The 17867-nt window shown below is 48.7% G+C and overlaps 1 protein-coding gene across 1 annotated transcript in view; it reads right to left on the reverse strand.

Moving 5' to 3' along the window:
- Nucleotides 1–17867, reverse strand: part of Gpt2 (glutamic--pyruvic transaminase 2) — a 38170-nt gene that overhangs the window by 7879 nt on the left and 12424 nt on the right. Inside the window, exons 3-7 of the mRNA XM_004629196.2 lie at nt 15890–15998; nt 10693–10826; nt 8271–8514; nt 3987–4066; nt 2509–2645 (exon numbers count right to left, since the gene is read on the reverse strand). Of these exons, the coding sequence (XP_004629253.1) occupies nt 2509–2645; nt 3987–4066; nt 8271–8514; nt 10693–10826; nt 15890–15998 (704 nt within the window). The remainder of the gene's footprint in view (nt 1–2508; nt 2646–3986; nt 4067–8270; nt 8515–10692; nt 10827–15889; nt 15999–17867) is intronic.

Genomic DNA, 17867 nt, shown 5'->3' on the forward strand with positions numbered 1-17867 from the left:
TTAACTTAAATTTGAATGTTAGGTATTTTGTCCCCCCCACTCCAGCACCTGATGGGATGAGAAGTGCAGGATCATTCTGATCAGATCCCTGGACTGGAATTTCTGAGGCAGGCAGGTAAACTCCAGCATCTCAGAAAGGTTTCCCTCAACAAGTGTTGAAAGGAAGAACATTCTATCACAGTGATGGAGAACCTCTTAGAGACAAGTGCCCAAACTGCAACCCCAAACCCACTTTATTGCAAAGTGCCAACACTACAATTAACCCTGCAGGGCAACGCTGGGCGACAGGGCTCTCGCAGGTTCATCATCACTGTATTTAATCCTCTGTGATGAGCAGAAATGAAATCACACACAGCCTGTAATCCTAGGTAACTAGGATCTGAGAACAATGGGGCATAACTCAGGGCACCAGCACCCAGCAGACTGTCTGTTTAAAAGTAATCAATAATGAGAGGGGGAGAGATGGATGGGTATGTGATAAAACACACCTGTATCTGAAAAATGAGCAGAAAACCAATTTGTTTAGAAAAAGATCTACAGAGTACTTGAAAGTCTGGTAATGAGGCAGCACTGTTACCCAGGTAGACCAGAAAGGTAAGTATAAATAACCCCTGCCCACATCAGACAAGGTCAAAGGGAGCTCCCTTGCCCTGGCTAAGATAGTCCTTCCAGTGCTCTCCAGCCAGCCAAGTGAGAACCCACCCCATGCCAATGCCTGGCACCCAAGAGATGCCCATAGCAGCAAACTAACCAGCTCTTCTTGGTTCTTCCTCTCCTCTCAACCTGACCTGTGGTGCCAGTCCCAGCTGCCCTCAGACCTCTCTTCCCCCTCTGTGAGATGTGCAGGCTGAGAATCTATACACTGACAAATGTCAGTCCTAGTGTCCAGACTCACGTGATCATCTCTATCTGGAAAGCAACTGAGCATTTGCAAAATTTAACACCTCTAAAGCCAAACTCCCACTCTTCCCCATCTTTTGCAGGCAATGCTATCCTTCCTGCTTTTTGTGAAAAACTTAGGGTTCATCTTTGACTCTTCTTTCTCACACTCACCTTTTCCATCAGCAATTCCTGTCAACTCCATCTTCAAACACATTCTAGATCTCTTCTCCATTTCTACTCTGGTCCACGATACCCTTCCTGGGGGTGACAGCAGCCTCCTAACTTGAGCTTCCACTCCTGCCTACTCTCCATTGCTTGGGAACCAGGAGTCCAGTAAAAGGTATCACTGGAGGAGCTGTACCTCTGTTAAATCCTTCCGTCCTTCATCCCATAAGTAAAAGTCAAAGGTAACTACAGTAGCCCAGGTGCTTGGGTCCCCTACGACTTTGGTCTCACCTTCTGCCACTTTCTCCCTCTTCAGTGCTCTCCAGCCCTTTCGCTGCTCTCCACTATGCCATGTACACTGGCAGAAGCAGCTCTGGGCCTTTACACAAGCTGTTCTTTCTGCCTGGAGCGCTCCCTCCTGAATACCCTCCTCCCTCCCCTCCTATGGGTTTGGGCCTAAGAGCAGCTCCTCAGAGTCTGTACTACCTAACTCTTAAGCCAGTGAGCCTGACCCACCTGGCTCTCCTACCCATCCCTTGTGTTTTATGGTTTGTGTCTAGTTGCCCCTGCAAAGCCTCTTGCAGTCAAGGGGTGACTTCTACTAGAGTTTGTGATTAATTCTGGATCCAAAATTGGGATTATGGGTGTGAGTGCTACCCCTGCCCTGGGGCAGATAATCTGCATACAAATATAAGGAGAGGGGAGAGGCTTGCTAGCTGCCAAAGCTGCTCCTCCTCCATTTGCTCTGTTCTGTTTTCTCTTGCAATGAACTGTTGCCCTCTGCCATGGGTCGCTCTGCCTTGAGCCAGCTGAGTGTGGACTGAAACCACCACTAACTGTGAGTTAAATAAACCTTTCTTAACTTAAATTTGAATGTTAGGTATTTTGTCCCAGCAACAATAGAAAAGTAACTGAAATACCTGGCCTTTCCCTGTCACAGGACTTTTCTGTCTGTTGCTGCCAGTCTCACTAGAACACAGGCCTGTGAGGGCAGACAGGGACCGGTGTAGTTTGATCATTGTATCCTCAGAGCTTAGGTCAGTCAGTGCTCAGTAAATATTAGCCAAGTGAGCAAATACAGAGTGGAAGCTGACCCTTTGGCCCCCAAGGTCAACTGGTGCTAAGGCAGCCTCATGGCACTTCTGCACGCACCCTGCTCTCCTGGCCACACAGCTTTTAATTAGTGGCAGAGCAACAGTGACAGGGTGGCTCAAAATACTCAGTGCTGGAAGCTGCTAGGGGACCTTGTTTTCTTTTCTGTCATTTACCTACAGTCTGGTTTCTTTCAGCATGGCCTTATTTTATGACAGTTCTCCCTTCACTAAGTTTACCCCCTTCTGACTCCTAGACAGCAGCAGCAGTGGGTGAGGGACACCTCTTCTCCATCTGAGTGGGTGGACTGTGGGGCAGAGGAGCAGGCCCAGGGGACAGTGGAAGGGAGGCGGAGGCTGACATACTCACTCGCCCATGTAGCCCTTGGAGGTAGAGTGGAAGGAGGCAAGTTCCACATTGCTGGAATACTCGGGTCCCATCTCATAAAGCACCTTCTTAAAGGAGTGGAATCTGCAGTCTGGAGAGTACACATTATCCTGGTACACCTGCAGGGAGAAGGGATGGGGACATCACTGCAAGAACTTCCAAGAGGCCTATTCCAGGCAGGTGCTGCTGTGTGGCTCAGGGCACAACTGGAGGAGAGTGTACAGGTGCTCTCTACTTTTCAGTGCCACAGTGGTGTCCACATCCATTTAGTTCTTCTGTCCTCAGATCTGGCCATTCACAGCCGCAAGCACCCTACTCTATCCTGAGGTAACTTTCCACACCTGTTTTAAAGATTGGGTAGCTTTCTGAGCCCCCAGAATCAGCCAGGCTCCACCTGTGACAGGCCAGGCATTGTCCTACTCCTACCCTTCTTCCTAGACCCTGGGGACAAGTCACAAGAACTATGGGTCTCTGTTGCTCCTTCCTTTAGGAATGAAGATTTCAGGTCCATATATTCTTATAGAACAAATTGATGAATAAGCTATGTGTATGTGTGCTGGTCATCAGGGATTGCTACAGAGCAAAGAAATAAAAATACAGTAGTATTCTAGAAGCTACAACTAACCAGAAACCTTGCAGAAATGAAGATGAAATGAAAGTGAAATTTGATGGTTTCCAATTTCTTCCCTACAAAGCAAAAAAAGTATAAGCAGGCCTCAATCTCAGAAGTGGAGCTCAAAAGGCAACAGATATGGGGTTAAGATCCCTGTCTCATGGGTTGTCAGAATTAGATGAGACAGGATATACGGACTTAGAAAAGGCACAGAACTACAACTCTGTGGGGAGCAGACATCAGTTGGTGCCACCATACTGGCACCCAGCCTCCCTTCCTTGGTTGAATCCCTCAACCTATTCTCAAGAAATGCCCTCCCAGTTGTCCTTCTGGAGGTTTGGGGGAAAAAAGGCTGGAAGCCCACACCCAATTTGCATACTGTAGCTTGTAGGCCACAGCCACAGGGCTGAGACTCAAGCTGAACCAATGAGATACAACTGTGAGACTTCTGATAGATGATTAGTGTTGGGAAAAACCCTCTTTCAAGGCTCGGAAGACAACAGGCCTATGTGAGAGGACAACATGGATGGATGGAAAAGGGAAAGAGGATTTGGAAGATATGGCCTGAGCCACCAATGTAGCTGCATATCAACCTTTTTTTTTTTTCTTTTCAAGTTTAAAGTTATTTGGGTTTAATTTCTAACGTTATGAGTCCAAACCAAGACAAGAACAAATCAGGTCAGAGATTCATAGGCAGTTCGACTGATCAGATCCATCCTTAGACAGAATCACTTCTCCAGTACCTTGAAGAAAGAACTCTCTGGCTATGGAACAACCAGGCCTGGATCCCTCCCCTATAAAAGACAGCTCACCTCTGCCCTCTCTGGGGGGCTGGGACTACTCTTACCTCATCAGCCAGGAGAAAGAGCTTCTCTTCCCAGGCAAAGTGAATCACATCTTCTATGCACTTTCTGCTTTGTACCTGGCCTACAAAATCCCCAAGAAAACCAAAATGTAGGTTGTAATGTTGTTTAAACTGATCCCCGGTCAGAATCCCACCCAGAATCACTCGGGTGTCCTGTGTTCCCTTAAGATCCCACGAGACCACACTACAACCAGCTGCAATGCCCAATGGTGCAGTGAGCCTCCAGGACATCTGGAGGGTCAGTCTCCTCTTGCTGACTCTTGGAGGCCAGGGAAGTGGGGGAGTAGTGTTCACACTCTACTTTCTTGTTATCCTTGAGTGGAGGATGTATGAGTGGGACATTGGCCTGTCTGTTCTGGAGGATAGGAAGGCATGGAAGTGTCATGAAGAGGAAAATGAAACTCAAGGAGTTAAGTATTAGCTCACTCCACCCCACCTCACTATGTGCCAGCAGTGACTGAAGGGGAGAAGTGCATGGCTGACATGGCAACTGGATGAGTTACCGGAGCAAAACTGGGGGTGTTGTGCGAATACCTCCCTAGAGAGGAACACATAATCCCCAAGAAGCAGGGACAGCCTCCTGGCTCACCATCTACCCTCAAAGCTGACACTCAGCAGGTGTTCAATAAATATTTGCAGAGCACCACTAAATGAGAGATTGCAGGCAACAGCCTGGTACCTCCTATCAGCTCCTTCTGGAGAGCTAGGCACAGCTGAAGACCATCGCGATAGGAACCTTGCAGTTTTCCTTAGCTTAGTTGCCCTCCTTCAGGACTGCACGGCAACAAAGAAAACATCCACCAACCATTTTATAGAAATGAGTGTACACAGCAAGGTACTACCCCTGGCAGCTCATAGGAAATGTCCTGGTATAGGCTGGGGAAGGAACAAAGGTAACAAAGTGGAGATGCAGCCTTCTCCCAATATTTTCTGAGACATGCATAAAGTATGTCTTAGAATCTCAGGAATATCTGATGTAATCACAATGTCCTCCACAAAACCATGACAATGACTGGGCTTGATGATTTATTTTAAAAAGCCATGTTTCTTTACTCTATGCATATGAGTATGTGTGGTGGAAATCTGACTTTATGTACACGTGCCTTTATGTGCATATTTGTATTTTATACAAGGCAGTACACAAAATATTATGGCATTTGTAAAAAATAAAAATGCCTATATTCTTGTCTATGTAACAAAAAGTATCTGGAAAAATATAGTCACGTATCTTGTAAAAGCATGGTACGGTTCAGCCAAGATTTGTCTTGAATTATCTAAGCAAAGAACTGATTTCTCTCTCTTGCTCACTTTGTTGCAGTACTGGGGATCAAACCTAGGTCCTTTGCACTGAACTATAACTCTTTTTAGTTTTCATTTTGTGTTAGGGTTTTGTGAAGTTTCCTAGATGGGACTCAAACTTGCAGTCCTTCTGCCTTAAGCTTTCCAGAGTGGTACAATTACAGACACATGCCACTCTGGCTGGCTTAACTCAGTTAAGCGATTCTCCTACCAAATAGGCTTCCTATGAAGCAAGCTCAGTGCAACAGAATCCAAGAGGGTGGCAGACCTTGGTTTTTAAAAGCCAGTATTGTTCTCGTAGATAGGCAGGAGCCTGCCATCTTGAGGGCAGAATCTGCCTGCAAGTCCTCCTGGCCTTGTCCTCTCACACCTGTCTTCTCACCTCTGTATCGTTTTAGGATACAAGCATGAACACTAGAACGTGCAAAAACATGTCCACTACTGATAAGGGTAAGGCAAGAAACTGAGGGAGGGCCAAAGCCTCAAAAAGCCCTCAGCCTGGTAGAGGAAATGACATCCAATGGATGCAAATGATTCCACTGATGCATATGAAAAGAACAGAGCTTACAGCCTCTAGTGCCAGGGGACAACAATCTCTTAGAGCACACCTGCTGAGCTACTGAAAGGGACAAACACATCAACAATGGGAGAGAAGAAGGGGAAGTCACATGTTGATTTAAAGGGGCCAGGAGACAGCAGACTTGGGTTTGATACAGGCCCTCGAAAGCGGGAGATGGCTTCTAAATACCTATCATTAGTCTGGACCAAAGGAATTCGTCATGACCTGGTGGGATTATGTGTGGTTTGTGCCCATGGAGCATCCTTTCCTTTTGTGAATAACATGTCACAGCTGTGCTATGGAGAACTCTGACAGGGGGCACTGACACAGACCTGGCCCATCAGTCCTGGCTTGACTGGTTCAGGTACAGGCAGGGGACCCAGCATAGGCCTTTGAGAGTCTGCCCTGGGACTTCTGATCAACCTTTGGAATATTCCTCCCCTCCCCCAGGCTGAGCAGGTGGGTACCGGCTGGAGCCAACGAAGGTCAGATCCTGAGGACAGATCCTTCCGGAGAAGGAACCCAGCACAGAAGACAGCACAGCTGAGAAACACACTAAGGATCTTCTGGTTCAAGTGCACTGCTTTGACCCCTGGCTGGACTTTATAGAACAATGATACAACCTCCCAAGCCTCAAGCTGAGTTTCTACCTTGAAACCAAAGAGCCCTGGCTTAATACCCCAGTGCGCGTCTGACACCTTTTTAGCCAAACTGGTCACAGTGTCGTCTGGACAAGATACATGATCTACACAGGTGGGTCCTCAGGTTCCACTGCTCCTCTTCTAAAGTTGACCAATTTTCATATGTTAAGATCCGAAGAGAAAATCCAGATTCTTTCCACTGAAAAAGTTATTCTTTATACAAATTACCTACATTAATTCCTATGAAGCAAGCTCAGGGCAACAGAATGAATGAATTAATTAATGAATTAATGACCCTTTCACTTAGAACAGGGAGTCTCTGGTGCAGTTATTTCTTTCCAGACAGCTAGGTGAAAAGATTTATGCAAACACCCAGCCAAGAAAAGTGCTAACTCAAGTAGATAAGGTAAACATCCTTCCTAACATGTTGCTGGACTAGCAAATGTGGTCCTGGGATGGGACAGGCAAAAAAGTATCACTGAAAGCTTACTAAAAATGCAGACCTAAAAAAAAAAAAAAAAATGCAGTCCTAGGCCAGCCAGAGAGCTCAGCAGATTAATGTGCCTGCTTTGGCAGACACAGGGACCTGCTGTGCTGGCCCCACCCCCAGGGGCGAGGTGAGGTGGCAGTGATTGAGACTGGGTGTGGTGGCGCGCCACTGTAATGGAAGGCTCAAAACAGAAGGATTGCTATGAGTCCAATCTGTGTAGTGAGACCCTGCACTAAGCATTAAGAAAAAAAAAATGCAGTCATTAAGCCCTATCAGGTCCAATTACATCAGAATAGCTGTAAGTGGGGCCCAAAATATCATGTTAACAAGCTGAAAGTTTGAGAACCACTGGGGTAAGGATGCAGTTTTCATCAGCTGCACCAACTACTGATGCCTGTGCCTCATCCTGAGTCTGAGGTATGAGATGGCCTTTCAGGTTTTTTTCGTATCTCTTAATTTACAACTGGACTGGGGTCCCATTCTCCGTCGTTTTCCTGCTGCATCCTGGTTAGTTAGCCTCTTCATCCACACACCCCCCCCCAGCACTGCAGTAAATAAGCCCGCATCACTGCCAGCTGCACCCATTTTCTGCTCTGAGGCATTCAAGTGGTGCTTTCAGCTGACTGAAGCATCATTTGATGTTCCCGAGAAGCAGATTCCACAATCAACTCCAACACACTTTGGCCCAGACTCAATTTATCTCAACAAAGGAGGAGAGAGAAGCCCTTGTTCTCTACATCCAAATAGCACGGGGGCATAGGAAGCCAGCAGCCCAGAAAGCTCAAAACAGGCAAGACTGTGCATTTTTTGAAAAGAAAAATATGCAAAACTGGGACTGCCTTTCAATTTCTGGAAACAGGGTTTTTGTTTCCTGGTTTGCTGTTCTCAATATGGCATTTCCTTCTCAGGACTCAAGGTACACAGCAATGTTGTGTCATTTAAAAAAAAAAAAAAAAGCACATATCAGCATTCGGAAAACTGGTTCAGGAAACTAAGTGGGAGTGAAAATAAGATCTAGGATCAGTGGTGAGAGTTTGTGCTTGAATAACCTCAAGAAGCTGAGTAGCCAGATGCAAAAATGGGAAGGGAAAACTGGTCTTTAACAGAACCCTGTCAACAAAATGCTGCCTTTGCTGCCACCTGATCTCAGAGCTCTGTTAGCAAATTTGGAACTGGTGTGGAAACTGGGTAGAGAGGCCCCACCATGATTAACTCCTTAGTCCTGAATGTCAAATACTCCACCTCCAAAGACATGCGTGAGCAAGGGAAATGCAGACCTGTGGGGTTCCCCGGGTTGATGATGCAGAGCACCTTGGGGTCACAGTGGTCTTTGGCCTCTTGCACAGCCCGCCGGAGCTCATTCACATTCAAGGCCCAGCAGTTCTCCTCGTCCAGGTAGTAATTCACCTGGATGGCACCAAGCTCTGAGATGACTGCCGAGTAGAGGGGATACTGTGGGATGGGAATCATCACACCGGTCCGCGACTTGCCACCCCCAGAGACGAGGATCTTCAGGATTGTCTGTAACCAGAAGTCACAGTCAGAAGGTCCCAGCCAGTCCCCACTCTTTAGAAACTGATGAGCAGCTAAGTCTGTTGGCCCCAGCCCTAGTGTTTCACCCTGACCCTCCTGCCAGTGTCACCCAAACCAGCCGCCTCACTTCCCAAGACGCCATGCCCTCACCCACAGAACCACAGCTGCTGGAAGGAGTAAGCACAACGGAATGTTGTCAAGGTCTCAGCACAGTGTGCTGTCCAGGGAATATACATAGACTCAATTTGTAGGTTTTTGTTTTGTTCTGTGGTGCTGGGGATTGAATGCAGGCAATATTGAGCTATAATCCCAGTCCCTTTTTAGTTATTTTGGGGTACTGCAGATTGAACCCAAAGCTTCATGGCTGAACTACATTTGCAGTCTTTTTTTTTTTGGACACAGGTTCTCAATAAATTGCCCATCCTAGCCTTTATCTTGATCTTCCTGCATCAGTCTCAGGAGTAGCTGGGATTAGAGGTTTGTGCCACCATGCCCAGCCTTGCTAACATTTTTAATACTTAAAATACATTTATCCCCTACTCAGCCCCATCTCAGAATTATTATGACCCATTCATGAGACCCAGATTTACAATCTAATCTATTTTACCATAGGCATCAGTTGCCAATGGCTAGAAAGACCCTTGGACAGCTGAAACGGGATGAAATACCCACCCACTGCCACCAGATGGCACTTCAACCTGTTTGCAAGGCTGAGCAGGGTGCATGTTTGTAGGGTTCCTGAGAAGCCAGGCTACAGAAACCAGCAGGGTGTTGGTGAACAGAGTCAGCAGTAATTCACTGAATGACCAAGCCAATGGCCTCACAGGGAGTCTCCACCTAATGCAGTGCCGATCCCTTCTCGGGAGCTGTTCCTTGCTCCAAGTATGACTGAAAAGTGCAATGACTGGGTTCCTCTACTGAGTCTTCTGGACACACCCTCCCTTCAGGACTTCTGCCAGCACTGACTGGGCCTCTCTGGGAACAGAGGGGGCCTTGACAGCACAAAGCAGTGGGAGGTGCAGAGGCTGGGGACTGAAGTTGTAATATCAAACCCCAAATGTTGCAAGAACTGACTCAAAGCAGGCACCACCTAATGTCTCTGGGCCTGTTCCCTTAAGGGCTCCAGTAAGAATTTAATGATTTAAAACATTTTGGGAAAAGAATAGAGCACTCAGAAAACATCAAAAACAAGGGACCTCTAGAGCTAGGAGACAAGCACAGCCCCAGTAACAAAGACCTGGAAGATGGCAAACCTCTCCCCTGACTATACCTGGCATTAGCCAGGCCCTGGAGGGAGGCCTTGGAGGGATGGAGGACAGTGCTCACCTAACACTGGGAGGCCCCAGACTCCAACCTCCTCACCTCAAAAAGGCTGCGAGCCCTAAGCACAGGATTCTGGACTTTTCCAAGTGGTTGTCAACACCAGTCCCTCCTCATCCGTGGATAATGGAGCCCATAGCACCTCTTCTCTTGCCTTCTGAGTGCACCCTCCCACCTGTGAACTTGACCAGCCAGAGACAAGGCTGAGGAGTGTTAGCTGACTATGTGCCCCTCTGACTTCATGGCTCTAAGCCTTGAAGTCACCACCTCTCTGGCCCCACTTATGACATTGTGTTTCCCCCCAGAGTGACTCCACTGCCTAGCAGCAGCCTCCCCCAGCTCCGGGCCACACACCAATGCTCCCAACTCTCTTCCATCTTCCTTTTTGCCTGCCTGACACTACTGTACTGGCTCAGTGTCTCTGCTGTCCCTTCTCTGGCCCTTTGTCCTTTGCACTGCAGAAGAGAAACTAAAAACTGGTGCTGTAACTTTTTTTAATGGGATGGCAAAGCTGATATGAAGTCAGAAGCCAAATGATGTGCTTGGCTCCCCAGCACCAGGCATGGAGCCTGGCAGAGGGGCACAGCAGGATGTGCTGAGTGACAGAAAGGTCATCGGGCACTTGCGGCGTGCCAAGGCTTCCTCCACAATTAAAACTACTGGTGGGGTCTGCAGGGAGATTGAGGAGGCTGCTGTGATGTCCAGGGTCTGGAAGACCAGAAGAGGCCTGCATCCTTCCAGGACAGAGTGACAGAGGGACTTGTCACTCTGGCACCAGCCCTGGCAGGCAAGGCTGTCCTTCAGGTGAGATCACACTGAGTAGGCACCAGCCCCCCTCACACATACGGTAATGCCATCACTAGCCCCAGTGGTCAGATAAATGTTGTCTGGGTCTGCAGGCACACCGCCATCTCTCCTGGTGATGTAGGCAGCCACATCTTCACGGATGCAGTTGACTCCTTGGCTGGCACTGTATGACCCTGTAAGATAGCAGGCAAGACAGAAAGTAGTGACAGGATGCTCTACAGCACCAGGGTAATATCTGTACAACTAACCGGGGGGGAGCAACTCCCAATGCTCTGGGCCCTAGAATTGTAGGAACCTGCTTAACAACCTCTCTGGGCTTCATCTTCCCGACTGCTGTTTCCACATACTCACCCACCTAATATTTACTCTGTATCTATCATATTCTAGACCCTGGCTTCTAACCGATAAAGTGCTGCCCATACCTGTCCTACCAGAACTCCTGGGATATAGATTAGGGATTGCTATGCTTTTATTCAGTTGCCTGAAAACAGCTGCATAGAACTTGAGAGGTTGGAGTAATACCAACCAGCATCAACCACAGATTCCTGGGGCTGTTGGTCCTGCTCCTCTGTACCACCCCATGCCAAGGATATGCTTAGACTGCTGCCATTTAGGATTATAAGTCACGCTGCTGTTTATGTGAAATTTAAAACCAGAGAAAACCATAACTGATGGCAGTGAAAGTAAGGACAGTGGTAACTTCTTGAGGGACAGATGAACTGGCTGGACAGGAGCACCCAGGGGTCTTCCGAGGTGCTCCATCTGGTGAGGTTTTAGAGGGGCATGTCTATGTAAAAAATTACTCAACTATTCAGCCTGTACATTAACACTGGTACATTTTTCTGTATGCTTGCTAATAGATCCGTAACAGTTTTGTTTTGTTTGCAGTGCTGGGACTGAACCCAGGCTCACACACACTAGGCCAACGGTAGCACAAGCATGCTGCAGCAGGCTGTTTATAACACTAAGAGCTCTAAAAGGTTCACATCACTGAATAGGCACTCTACCACTGAGCCACAACCTCAGTACAACAGTGTCTTAAAACGCCAGGCCACTATGTTTTTAAATGGAAATATTTTAAATTGGAAATAATTAATTTGCACATATACAAAAACTCCCTGAAAAGAGACTCAGCTAGAGCTGACTTCTCTAAGTAATCAGGATGCTGGGGTCAGAAGTGGGAGGTAGATTTTTTATTATACATATACACCCCTTTTGAATTTCACATTTAAAAGAAATCAGCCTATTTACTGTATGTATGACTACTGCAAAACTATCACTAGAAGGCAGAAGGGCATTCCAGAAGCAGCAGATTCTTCTCTGGAGCCTCAGTTCATGCGTTCCAGGCCTGGCACCCACTGAAGCACTCTGCAGTAGAAGGGGCCCGTTCTGGCTCTGCCTTAGCCTCACTGTGCAGCTGGAACTCAGCCCTTTCCATCTGAACAGCTGTGAAATCAGGGGCTACATTGATACTAAGATGCCAAGTCACAAACATACATGTATATCTCCTCTGACTGGTGAGTACAGGGACTTTTGTTACATGACTGGGTATCCTACTAAATCTCAAGTATTCTACAAAAGAAAAGGGTATATGTATGCAGACACTGTTGGAAGAACTCCTCCCCAACTAGGTAATTCACTGACACCCTGGAGCTCCTGCACTCTGAGATCTTCCAGGCTCCTCCCTTTGCCTTCTCACTAGGCCTTCCACCCTGTTGGTCCGGCCAGGCCACACCAGTTGGGTGCCTCCTGCTTCCTGGCCCTCAGTCCTGCTGCTTCCATAGGTCCTGAGGCTGTTGACACCAGCCAGCTCCCTGCTTTAGGTCTCCCACCCTTTTGAGAGGGCTCCAGAGATTTTCCTTTGGCCTGTAGATTTTCTGTTGCTCCAAACTACACTATGCTGGTCCTTGGTCCTTCCAGCTCACTTTCAGTCTGTCTCCAAGAGTTGTGCCTAAAGATTCTGCTCGGGGCCAGGGAGATGGCTCAGTGGAATAAGCGCTTCCCTGGCAAGTGCAAGGGCCTGAGTTCAATCCCTGGTTCCAAAAAAAAAAAAAGATTCTGCTTCATTCATGGCCTTTCCCCTGGGTTGGAATTTCTCTATTTTATATATAAGAACCCCTGTCTTCCCATTTTGGCTGTATGCCCCCCAAGGAAGAACTTTTTTTCCTTTTCTTTTTTCTTTTCTTTTTTTTTTATATTGGGAATCAAAACTCTGGACCATGTACTTGCCAGGTAGGCACTGTGCCACTGAGCAACTAAGCTATATCCTCAATCCCTTATCTATTTTTTTAAATATATCTCTCATAGAGCACCTAGCAGACAATAGACCTAAGCCCATCACACCCCTACTTAGGGCCCACTGCCCTGAGTGAAAGCCAAACTGGCTCCATCACTACTGCTGAACTCCCAGCTGCACTGAATCCTGCCAAGTCCAGGCCACATCACTGAATCACACCCAGTTTTCAAACCTGAGGGCCCTGGCATTCATGGTGCCCTCAGCACGGGGTGCATCTATCTGTACATGACTGTCCTCCACACGAGTGCCAATGCTCTCTCCATTTAAACTCCTGACCTTCAGATCCCTTGATGTATTCCTAACAGTCCTCTGTCCCTTCTCCAGTAAGTGAACAAAAGCTGGGCATTACATATTTATTCGAACTGTCTTTCATGTTTGTTTCTCTCAATGTAATAGTAGCTTCACCAGCACAGCAACTCCACCTGCCTTGTTCACCACTGTCCTTCTGTTTCTGGATAGCACCGGTTCATGGTGTATGCTCAGGGAGGGGCAGGCCAGAGCACAAAGATCCTACCACACCTAGGCAATGTGCTGGGGCTTTCTATTGTTCTGGTCTTTTGAGAAAGGGTTTCACTATGGAGTGCAGGCTGGCCTTAAGCTCACTTTGTAGCCTAGGCTGGCCTTGAACTCACAGTGCTCCTTCTGCCTCAGTCTCCTTGAGTGCTGGAATCACAAGCATACACCATTATGCCCAGCTAGTATGCTACATCTTGACCTCAATCCTATTAAAGATCCAGGATACCGCTTAAGAACTGAATTACTTAAAAGGGTCAGCCTGATAGCTCAGCGGACTAAAGTGCCTGCTTAGGCAGAGCACAGGGCCAGGGTTCGATCCCTGGCCTGCCGTTCTGGCCACGTCCATGGGGTGCGCTGAGACAGCGATTAAGACTGGGCATGGTGGGACATGCCTGTACTCCCAGCGCTTGGGAGGCTGAAAACAGGAGAATCACTATGAGTCTGTAGACCCTGTCCTAAATACAGAAAAGAAAATAAAAGGAACTGAATTACTTGTCAGATCAACAATAAATAAAGCCCTAGGAAGAAATTATTTTGGGGCTGGTAAGATGGCTCAGTGGTCTAAAGTACCTACTTAGAACAAGCTTAGCAAAGCACAGGGACCATGGTTCAATCCCCCAGCACCACATGCCAGCCAGCTGCCCCCTGGTGGGCTGAGCTGGCCACACACACACATAAATAAAATAAAATTTAAAACAAGAAAGAAAGAAAGAAATTATTTCAAAGGACATGATAAAAACATCCTGGGTGAGCTTCAAGACTTTTTGTGTACATATTGAGTAATTCCCATATGGGTCAGGGTGGCCCTGGAACATAGTGATGGGTTCCATTTCCTTGTATTTCTATATAGAGGAAAGTGTTCAGGCTGCCCAAGACTTAGTTAACACAGAATGACACTCCCATGTTCCTGTCACAGCAAGGACCACAGTGCCTATCCCCTGCATGGTGCCCCCACAGAAGTGGGGCTTCTCCATTCTCAAGGGGCTCAGTACACACGTCAAAATTCCGGGCAAGCTCAAAGGTCGGGACAAGTCCTTCCTTGCTCGAGAGTTGGGCAGCAGGTGCGTGTGTACACTTCACACCTTGTTCGTGAACATTTACCACAGAATCCAGGGTCATGAAAACCTTAAAGGTCAACTGGTCTCTTGCTGTAACACTCCAAGAAGGGAACCTAATGGGCACGGCCTACCAACCCCTCCCCAACTCTGGCTGACACAGTTGAACAGTAGATCACGGGTCCCCTCCCCTGCCCCCTAGAGGTCACATCAGAGGCAGACGCAACCTCTTCACCAGGCTTCCAGGAGCCTCGGGACCATGGCCATGGGGTCTATAGAAGCTCCCTGTTCCCCGAGCTGGGCAGAGAGGGCAGAAAAAAGGGAACTCTATGTCATGCCTCATCCAAGGCAGGGAAGCAAGGGCTGGTAGGGACCATAGCCAGGAAAGTGAGCAGAATCTCAAAAAAGGGGACAGAGCAAGACAGGATAGGAGAGGCAGGGAAGCTGATCCCCATGCAGAGTCACAGAAGCCCCTAACTTAAAGCTCCACATTTCAGAACATTAAGATACATGTCCTAGGAGCCAGGGAGATGGCTCAGTGGAATAAGCACTTCCCTGGCAAGTGCAAGGGCCCGAGTGCAATCCCCGGTTCCGCAAAAAAAAAAAAAGGATACATGTCCTAAAAGAGCTCTAGAACAGTTTCTTCTGAGTGAGGGAAGCCAGATTCCCCAGCAGATAATGAACAAGGAATGGGGAAAGAACAAACAGAAGAAAGAAAATGGGATAAGAACGAAAGGCCAGAGGCCTAGGGGCTAGAAATCCATCTCAGCGGGGGTTGGGTTTATCATTTTCCCATCTACAGGGGCCAAATTCCAGGATCTCCTTCCATGGAGCCTTCAGGGAGGCAGACAGCTGCGGTGGGGAGGAGAGGCAGGGTGAGAGGAACACAGAGAGGCAGGTAGGTAAAGGGCACACTCAGACTGAAGAAAGCCACAGGAAGGCCCAGGGGTGAGCTCAGGGCATTTCCTGCCCCCAGTACTTGGCAGTCACTTCCCAGATGATAGGGGACATCTCTGTGGCTGGGGTTGCACTGCCCTCCATCCCTTTCCCACCACCAAAGCCCGTCACTTGGTTACTACACAAAGACACAGCCAGCTCCCAGGTGTAAAGCCAGACCCAGGAGTGGGGAGTGTGCAGCCCCATGCATCTAAGTGTCCCAATCTACTATAAGATGGCATCTATACCAGCAAGTTAGTAAACAAGCTAAACAGCATGGATGAGAAGAGAAACACTACTTTTCTGCACTCCACCCCACAAACATTAGCATGCTTATCCTGCACACAGCTCTTCATTTGGGGAAAGGGCCCAGGCCCACGCTGGCAACATGCAGTCATTCCAAGCCCTGGGGAACCTGCAAGGTGGACCTCACCTAGGCTGTTCCCACCACAAGCCTGCAGAATCCGCCGAGCACGTTTCTTAGCATCTTCTGGGAAGCTGGGGCTGTCCAGCAGGTTTGGGTAGGTGCAGAGAGCCATCACCTAGGAGCAAGCATAGGGTGTGAGCTCCCAGCAGCTACCCCAGACCCCCAGGCCATTCTTGAGAAAGGACATGGGGCTGCTGAGAAGGGAACAATTCCCCAGTGTTGCAGGGGGCCTGTCTGTGTGAGGTGGGCACGAGGGAGGCCACCAGTCCCCTGCTGCAGCAGGGAGACACTGAGAGCTGCAGTGCTTCATGACCTAGGCTAGGGGAACAAGCATAAGCTGCTAGAAGAGCAGCCAAGGAGCAGACAGAGGCTGCCTCAAAGGCCTGGGCTCAGCTTACACACAACTAGGACAGTGGGCTCACAGAGCTGAGGTCACAAGAATCAGGGGTCATCCAGCAGGGAGCCAGGCTTGGCTGGGCAGGAGAAGCCCAGCTCACCAGACCAGGGCTGTAGACCACTCCATATCCACGGCCTCAGCTCCTTCCCACATCTCATCTGAAAACCAGGACAGCTCTCTCATCTGCGTAACAGAAAATCACCTAGATCTCATGAAGGAAAGTTACACAGGGTCATGTGTGCCAAAGTGCGTGCAACCCCAGCACACCAGGGAGTCTCAGCTGGCAGTCAAGCAGTTCAGTGCACTAAGTGGGGGAGTCCAGGCTCAGGGCACCAACAGCCTGGCTTCTCAAAGACAGGCTTTCCTCTGTACCATGGGTGCAGACATGGCCTGCCCTATGCCTGGGGGACTCTTGTGAAAACCAAAGGATGTGGGCTGGGGAGATGGCTCAGAATAAGCACTTGCCTGGCAAGCACAAGGGCCTGAGTTCAATCCCTGGTTCTGCAAAAAAAAAAAAAAAGAAAAGAAAACCAAAGGATGTGTGAGGGCTGCAGCTGGTCAGCACTGTACAGGAGGCTGTGCCTGCTATGGTCCAGGGCCCTGGTGGGGACATGTCCTAACAGCCAGTAAAGGGCAAAGTTCTGTTCTGGAGCTCTAGGCACATGCTGAGGGAACCTCCGCCAAGAGGCTACATTTGGCTCCTCCCCTCCAAAACCCATGTCCATATCAGGGCCTTCCAACCTCCCTCTGCCTCCACTGCTCTGACATGGGCTTTCTCCACTGTTTGCTTTCTTTTCTGGTTGGATCCATTTCCTCACCCTGGGCCTAGCTTGGAGATCTGATATCCACATGCAGCGGGCATTCTCTGAGGGTCAATGGTGTGGCCATGACATTCCTCAGACTGTCATCTCTGACAGGGCCATGGGAGGGGCCTTCCAGGCCCCAAAAGACCTCTGCCCCAGACGGCAGGCTCACTCCTCTATTGCACTTGATCTTAGCCAAAAGGCCGAGAAGCGATCACTCCTCTATTGCAGCAAAGCTCAACTTCCTTGCCTGTCCCAGCTTGAGAACCCAAACCACACACAACGACTGTTCCTCCTTATAGAGAAAGCTGTCTGCAGCCAGCTCTCCCACCTCTGCTCAGGATGCCCTCTGGAATGTTCCTGACTTGCCTCTGTGGCCCACCAACATAACAGTTTTGGCCTGTACCCCAGATCTGCCCAGACTGAAGCACTAACATTGCCCCGTCCTAGAGCTGTTGTAGGTCACAGCAGCGGCCACCAGGAAACAATGGCACCATCGTTTGTATGTTCCTGTGGGGCTGGAGGGAGGCATCCTCCAAGCTAAACTGGTGGTGTCCACCTGCCCAAGGTGACCCTCAAGCCAGGGTGTCCCACTGCCCAGTCCAGGGGGCTTTATCTCTCATCATGGCTGCTGCCTACCCACAGTATATCTTTGTTTATCAAACCCCTAACTCAGGGGCTGGTGAGATGGCTCAGTGGTCTAAAGTACCTACTTAGAACAAGCTAAGCTAAGCAAAACACAGGGACCGTGGTTCAATCCCCCAGCACCACATGCTAGCCAGCC

The sequence above is a fragment of the Octodon degus genome, unplaced genomic scaffold, assembly GCF_000260255.1.
Source record: "Octodon degus isolate 3935 unplaced genomic scaffold, OctDeg1.0 scaffold00028, whole genome shotgun sequence".
In the NCBI taxonomy this organism is placed as follows: Eukaryota; Metazoa; Chordata; class Mammalia; order Rodentia; family Octodontidae; genus Octodon; species Octodon degus.